Below are 8,354 nucleotides of genomic sequence, written 5' to 3'. Positions count from 1 at the left end.
GCTGGGAGGCGATGGTAGCTTCCAATTGTTAATCCTCTAGTTGTCAACGCCCTCTGCTAATCATACAACATATCTACCTTTGGTTTCATGCTCTCCTGTCTCTCAATGCCACACGTGAGTCTGAAGCGACAGCTGGTAATATACAGAGCAAAGGAGGAAGTCATGAGCCTATCATCATCATGTATTTATCTGAATAGCAGGAGGGGCAGGACAACATTCCTTTCCAAGAGGCCCGGCCGTCTTTGATGCCAGAAATTGACACGAGCATCATGGCTGCTGTTGATGGTAAAAATATGTTCCACGTGAGAGTTTTACACACAAGCTCTCAGAACTCTTTCTCAAAGGATTTCCATTCGCACAACTTGAAGAAAATTCAACGGAGGGAATGCATTGCACTTAATCTCAAAAAGAGAAAAGTTTTATCTCACAGCATCTTTGTCTGGTTCATTGTAAACATGGAAGTTTGCACAAGTCTGTTTCTGCATGTGCTTGGTCCACATACTGTAAATGGGGGATGCTGGTAGCGTACACACAGGGAAATCACATGGCTCACGTCTCCTGTTGACTGTAAACACTTTGGGGAAGAAATACCCATCAACTCCACCTCCTTTTGTGTTGTAGTGTTCCATGTTTGGTGCGTTTTAAGGTCACCTATATAAAGTAAAGATGGGGTAGAAAAAAAGAAGAGTATTGCAGTGAAAGTGAAGAGCAGTGACGATAATGATAACTGCAGGTACCCTGTCCCGACTGCTTGTTTGACATATTCACCTACATAAGACCTCATGACAGGTTTCAGTTCAAGAAATAGATGCTGTTTACTTATTGACTAGCCTTGAATTTTACAACATATAAACAAAACAAAAATAATGGTTAAATATGTACATTATTCACCCTTTCTACCATTATGTTTTGTTGCTGATAATCATCACAGTTTTTCATTATTATACTGTACAAAGCAAAGTTAGGTGTGTCTGACTCCAAGGACATGTTTGTCAGCAGGTCTGAGACTAATGTTCTGGACAAACAACATCCTTTGAGGAGGGACATCTGGCGGACAGGTATGGGAAATATAGGGCCTGAGCAATAAGAGGCAGCCATCATGACAAGAGGCTTTCAAAATGAAGTCATGCGGTTATAAAATTCTCCTTGAGATTTCCTCCTTGAGTCTGAAAACAGCTAATGAGAAAACAATCTCAGCTCATGGTCCTCTTATCTTGGGACTCACATGGTTTTAAATCATGAGACCTAAATTGCTAAAGTTACATGAAACTGTCCAGGGTCCAACCTTCCATGATTGTGACCACTAGAAAGCAACTGAGTCAACTTAGGAGGGAGCTACAATAGTCTAGGTGTGAGATGACCAGTGAGAAGGGGACGTATTCTCCTGTTGTTGTGCAGCATGTATCTACAGGAAAGGGTTGTTGCAGTAATGTTGGCAGTAAGGGAGAGTTGACTGTCGAGTGTTACACCAAGGTTCCTAGCAGTCTGTGTGGGGTGAGGGGGCTACACTGAGTTGTCAAGGGTAACAGTCAGGTCATGGATGGGAGACACTTTCCCTGGAAAAGTAGTTCAGTCTTGTCACGATTGATTTTCAGTTGGTGTGCAGACATCCACTGAGAGATGTCAATCAGACAGCCAGAGAATCGTGCTGCTACCTTTGTTTCACATTGGGGAAAAGAGAGGGTAACTTGTGTGTCATCAGCATAGCTGCGGTAGGAAAAGCCATGTGAGTGAATGACAGAGCCAAAAGAGTTGGTGTACAGAGAGAAGAAGAAGGGACCCAGGACAGAACCTTGAGGGACTCCAGTAGTGAAAGTTCAAGGATCGGACACAGAAGGTAGCTAGGATGAGAGCAGGGAGAGAGCAAGTTAGCAAAGTTAAACAATGTACTCTGCTGTTAATCTGCTTTAGCTGCTGTGGTAGTGTGTGATTGTCCACAGATTCTCTTTTATTTTTGAAAGGAAAGTGATGCCAAATGAACCTCACCCTTAGTCACTGTCTTTTGTTTCTCATCACAGACATAATGTCCTGGTTACTGGAAGCTGGACGTGAAATCATTGTCGGCAACCCAAACCCTGAACATCAAACTGAGCCGGATGATCAGCATTCCTGCTGCGTCAGCAGACATTAAGTTTCATTTTCCAGAAATATCCCAAGCTGCCTGGAAACCCAGACTGCCACCTCCGCTGACTGCTTGCTGTGAAGAGCTTTGTGACTTTTTAATTTTGGGCTAAATTTTTTAATTAATTAAAAGAAGTTTGGAGGTTTGCCGCTGCTGCTGCATTGTCAAATTATTGTCACTGTTGGCTTTCACACAATTGTAAGACTAAGTACTGATGCAAGTGTTTAAAGGATATTATTCTGATATTCTAGTTGATCATTTTTATTTGGGTTATTACTTGAAAAGGTTTCCATGCTCTAATGTTCAGAAAACACATCGCCTTCCTCATAGTGTAAATTGCTGCAGCTCCTGTATTCAACCTCTTTCTAAAACACGTAGCTCCTGGGTCTTTAAGGCCCCCCCTCCCGATAAAGCCCAGTCGGCTCTGATTGGCTTAGCAGCAATTTCGTCTTTGTAAAGAAACCTGACAGACTTTAATAGTTAGCAACGTTTGGGTCAAAAACAATTAGAAGTCAAAAGGATTAAAGTAACCTTGTCTGCTAACCTGTTGTCCTGTTAAAAAAATGCGAAATTTCCTGTTTCGGCAGCAAGCCTGTCAGATAGATTTCATCCGACTGGACAGAGAATAGAAAGAAAAGAAAGGACAGACAGACAGATAGCATCAACTAATGTTCATTGTATTTGACAGGTCATGTGAGACGTTTTTCTTAAAACCAGTCTGACGCTGGTGAGGTTACTTTAAGTCTTCACATGCTAAAAGATTTAAGCCTCCGGCTTTATGAATACTGTACATTCTTGTTTTAAAGCTATGGTCTGGTGCTCATGTGAACAGTTTTCTTCTCTTGCAGTCATTGTTTGTTTAATTCATACTAACCCTTTAGAGATCCTTGGGTGATTCAGATGCAAGCTATGGGTTTAAATAACCTGTCGTCAAATGTAGGGCCTTATCTCACATAATGAGTCAGGATCAGACATGGAAGTAGGGAACTACATTCTTTATCATAAATTATAATTTAGGCTACATGATTTCCTATGATGTCTTAGCATCTTTATTAATGGGAAAGAAAAACCAAACAATCTCTAAACATCCAAATTATTGAAAATAAAAGAAGCCTTTGAAGAAAAATAATTTCAGAGAGAAACAAATGTTTTGTTGGACCCATGATGGATTAGTAAGAATACATTTTGGACAAAGCATGGTAATGATAATGGCTGTACACTACAGGCCTGACATGAGCATCATTCTGAACGAGGATATGGATTTTTACACAATATAAATGTTCAGCACTTGTATAACTCTTACCTATGACTGTAGCCGTATAAAAGCTCTACATACAATATTATTAAGTGTGTATCTTTATAAAGCATACATACATGGTTAGAGTAATACTATTAAATGTCTCAAATAAAAGGTTAGGCAAAGTCTACAGTCTGTATAAGTTAATCCTCAAAGACACAATGACCTCTAGTGGCACTTAAGTGATTTTTACAAGATACATCAAGTAGGTTTTGAGCTTCCAAACGACACAGCAACAAAGAGATCATGTACCCAATGGTTCTGTTAGATACCAGTTACAGTGAAGGACGACCCTTGCTGTGATTAATGCATAGTAACCCTCTCTATATGATATGTGCATGGACTGATGCAAGGGAAAGTCAGAATGAAACTTTTGTACATTAAGTGCAACATTTTATAGAAGAACTGTGAATGTATGACTGCAATTGTAATTATGTGGGATCTTTAATCAGGAAAAGTAGTATGCATCCATATAACCTGAAGTTTGGTATAATTTTGTCCTTTGAACTTGTATCATTTAACTTTTTGTTTTTGCAGTTTAATCCTTTGGTCATCTCCAGATTTGTCTTTTTAGGGCCCGAGCACTGATCACAGGTCAGGGAGGACCCTATTGTTATTGTAAGGATTATTATTATTATTAGGGCCTGAGCACTGATCAAAGGTCAGGGAAGACCCTATTGTTATTGTAAGGATTATTTATTATTATTATTATTATTATTCAGGCAAATTAATTGGCTTTTAGGGCTTTAACATGCTCAACTTCTTACCAAAATTTGCAGAAAGTTAGAAAGTGGTGAAAATTTACATATTCTGAAGGAATTTTCAATGGGCGTCGCAAAATGGCTCAACGGTGCCCCCGAGACCCCTGGAACGTGTTCACATTGACCAGACAAACAAAAAAGTCCTCAGGTGCAATTGGAAAAACACAACAGGAAGCCTGCTATCTTGCATTTAGTGGCCATTTTGGCCATATTCCACATTTTTACTTATTATTATTATTCAAGCAAATTAATTGGCTTTTAGGGCTTCACCATGCTCAACTTCTTACCAAAATTTGCAGAAAGTTAGAAAGTGGTGAAAATTTACATATTCTGAAGGAATTTTCAATGGGCGTCGCAAAATGGCTCAACGGTGCCCCCCGAGACCCCCGGAAGGTGTTCACATTGACCGGTCTTCACAAAAATCGATATACAGGTGTATCATGACCAGCCAAACAAAAAAGTCTTATGTACAATTGGAAAAACACAACAGGAAGCCTGCTATTTTGCATTTAGTGGCCATTTTGGCCATATTCCACATTTTTTCTTGGATGTACTTGTACCAGGGTTTTCATCGGATCAACTTCAAATTGAGATGAGTGTCATCACAACAAGATGGAGATAAAAACTGACTGACGGATTTTTTTTTCGTCACACGGTGTGACCGTGGCGTAGCGTCAAAGTTTGATTACACGCCATTAAAACACGATGTTCTGTAACGCGGTCATACATGGACTATGAATCCTTTGATGCTGAGCCGTAAACAACCACTCCTGCAGTGTCAGTCTTCCTAGATCAAAGGAAACTTTGTCATGCAAAGGTCACGTCTCTTTCTCTCAGCCTCATTTTCACCGCAAACACAGACACCGAGTCCCGCAGGAGACATGTCCACCGCCCTGGAGAGCTACATTAACCGCACCGTGGCCATCGTCACCTCCGACGGGAGAATGATTGTGGGAACCCTGAAGGGCTTCGATCAGACCATCAACCTGATCCTGGATGAGAGTCACGAGCGGGTGTTCAGCTCCAGTCAGGGTGTGGAGCAGGTGGTGCTGGGACTCTACATCGTCCGAGGAGACAATGTAGCTGTGATTGGAGAAATCGATGAAGAGCACGACTCCACTCTGGATTTAGGAAACATCAGAGCTGAGCCGCTCAACTCAGTGGCCCACTGACCCCTCGACCTTTGACCCTCTCTTCACCCCCCTCCCTCCCTCCACTCTCACCTATCCTGGCTGCCATCTCCACGGCGACAGAAGGGGAGAGACGGCACGACTGATGCTGCGTCTGGGATCACCGCTCGTTCACACGCTTGTTTCCTCGCTCGTTCACTCGTTCAGGGACGAGTCGTGGGCGGGAGGTGATGTCGGCCTCAGCGTCGGTCGTTTGGACGAGCGTCACCGGAGTTTCACGCTCGATCGGCTGAGAGTCGGTCGCACGGACTGAGGAGCTCAACGCAACGTCGGTGAAGACTTTTGTTTGGACTTTTAATAAATGAAGACGTGAAATGTTCGAGTTGTTATGATGAAAGTTTTTTATGCTTCAAGTCCTTTTGTCACATTGTTTTGTTTATTAAAGTTTCATGTCTCATAAAAAAAAAAAATAAAAAAAAAATGCATGTGCTCGGGCCCACCCAGTGCTGCTTTGCAGCCCTAGAAATTTTAGTAAGGTCCCCTAAAATATTTTTTTTAAATGTATTTTCTCTTGTAGTGTTAGCAACAGCAGCTTACGTCAAAAGAACAATGACACTTCCTGACTTTACGAAACTAACTGTGTCATGTAGTGTATACATTTTTTTTTTAAACTGTTGTTAACCCTTTGATACACAACATGGGTCAAAAGTGACCCGATGGAGTTTTAATTGTAAATATCTTTGCAATACATTTATTTCATCATTCAGAATTCCAGGAATTCCTTTATTAACTTGTTTTTGATCATCACAAATTCTTATTTTCATTTGTTCTTTTTTACTTTTTTAATAAAAATCATTTTTGTATCACTACCCTTCTAAGACACAACATGGGTCAAAAATGACCCGTATTCATTTTACATGTTATTTCATGCATGGCTGTGCTTCTTTGCTATATCTTTTAAAATCTATTTATTTAATCATACAAAATTACACAGTATTCAATAAAATATATTGTATTTGATGACCACAAATAATTATTTTCATTTTCTCTGTCTTAATTTTTGAACTGAAATAGTTTTTGTATTACTACATCAAGTTTACACAGATGGGTCAAAAATGACCCATGTATGCAAGTTTGAATTTGATAGGAACCTTTGATTTGTAAATGTTTGTAGTTTGTAGAACATGTTTACTGTGGACAACTTTTCACATGCCACACTTGTCAGAACTACTTGTCAGAACTAAACGGGCTGCTTTTGCACATCTGATTCATGTACGTCTTATTTCACAATTGTTTTACCGAAGAAAATATTTGATATCGTGAGAAAAGATAACTGCACATAGCATTTGAACATTACTTCCCTCTACTGGTGGGAAAGAGAAATATGTCAAATATTATAAGCTAGCTGTTAACATATTCTCTTTTAGCTAGCTAATGTTAGCTTATGTAAGCTAGGTCAATTCTAGCTAACGATGATTTTCTTTATCCACAGTTAGTATGGCTTGTCACAGTCATTCCAAATTTACAGCTGAAATGGTCAGAGAGATATTAAATGAAGAACAGGATGAAGATGAAGCAATTCCTGATTCTGAGTCTGACATCTCTGATGCTGATGACCTAGACTATGTGCCACAGGGTCAAGCTGGAGTTGTGGGCGTATCTACAAATCAGGCTCTCCTAGATGAAGAAGACTCATTGGATGAGATCGAAGACTCGTCTGATGAGTCCTCTGAAGAGGAAACTCAGACCCAGGCCAAAAGACTGAGTGAAAAGGGGTCTTACTGGAATGACCCATGACCCATTTGATGTAGTAATACAAAAACTATTTTAGTTCAAAAATTAAGACAGAAAAAATGAAAAAAATGATTTGTGGTAATCAAAAACAAGATATTTTAATGAATACTCTGTAATATTAAAGGATTCAATAAATGGATTTTAAAAGATATAGCAAAGAAGCACAGCCATGCATGAAATAACATGCGAAATAAATACGGGTCATTTTTGACCCATGTTGTGCCGTAGAAGGGTAGTGATACAAAAATGATTTTTATTGAAAAAGTAAAAAAGGACAAATGAAAATAAGAATTTGTGATGATCAAAAACAAGTTAATTGAGGATTTCCTGGAATTCTGAATGATGAAATAAATGTATTGCCAAGATATTTACAATTAAAACTCCATCGGGTCATTTTTGACCCATGTGTGTAAACTTGAAGTAAAAATACAAAAAATAGTTTAGTTCATAAATTGAGAAATATAAAATGAAAATAATGTTTTGTGGTTATCAAAAACAAGATATTTAATGAATACTTTGAATATTAAATGATGAAATAAATTGATTTCCAAAAATATAGTGAAGAAACACTCAGTCGTGCATGAAATACCATTGTAGGTCAATACGGGTAATTTTTGACCCATGTAAGGGGTTTGCATAGCTTGTGTATCAAAGGGTTAAAAGCATTGCACAGACCGAGACTATATAACAGTTAAACATGTGGATATGTTTATGTGGAAGGCAACAGAAATTATGTTAGATCATAAACTGCCTTCATCTGCTGCTCTCTGCAGTTGTCCAAGTAAGACAAAAGTAACAGAGCATTTAGTAATTCAGTAATTGTAATGCAGTTATAAAAACAGAGTGATAGGAATAGTTGGGATTTTTTTATTTTCAGGGTTAGGTTTACTTTACTTTAATTCTGTATTTATTCTGTAGTTTACATCCACAGACTTACATTCTGTTTCTATGGTGAAGGGGGTCACGTGTTATGTTATGTTCTGCTGTGTTTGTTGTATTGAATCTATTGAATCTTAATTCCATAACCGAGCCACAGATATCCACCTATGTTACAGTTAATAACAAAACTAGAGCAATAGATTAAAATGTCCCACGTGTAACATCGCATCTTGAATTGGATTATAAATGTGCTTTGGATAGAAACAGTGTAAAAACAGCAGTTGTGAGTGAAATGCTCAGATTTTTATTTAACATATAATCCTGTAGGATCTGTATCAATACCTTTACACCATAGAAGTATTATACATATT

General features: G+C 38.8%; 1 protein-coding gene across 1 annotated transcript; it reads left to right on the top strand.

Moving 5' to 3' along the window:
• The first annotated feature begins 5,018 nt into the window (after window positions 1-5,018).
• Window positions 5,019-5,444, top strand: LOC133005670 (U6 snRNA-associated Sm-like protein LSm8). The gene has a single exon (XM_061075421.1). The coding sequence runs from the start codon at window positions 5,062-5,064 to the stop codon at window positions 5,350-5,352; it is 291 nt and encodes a 96-aa protein (XP_060931404.1). The 5' UTR covers window positions 5,019-5,061; the 3' UTR covers window positions 5,353-5,444.
• The last annotated feature ends 2,910 nt before the right edge of the window (window positions 5,445-8,354 follow it).

The sequence above is a fragment of the Limanda limanda genome, chromosome 7 (assembly GCF_963576545.1).
Source record: "Limanda limanda chromosome 7, fLimLim1.1, whole genome shotgun sequence".
NCBI lineage: Eukaryota > Metazoa > Chordata > Actinopteri > Pleuronectiformes > Pleuronectidae > Limanda > Limanda limanda.
Note: the sequence above shows the minus strand (reverse complement) of the source record. Positions and strands in the feature narration are given on the sequence as shown.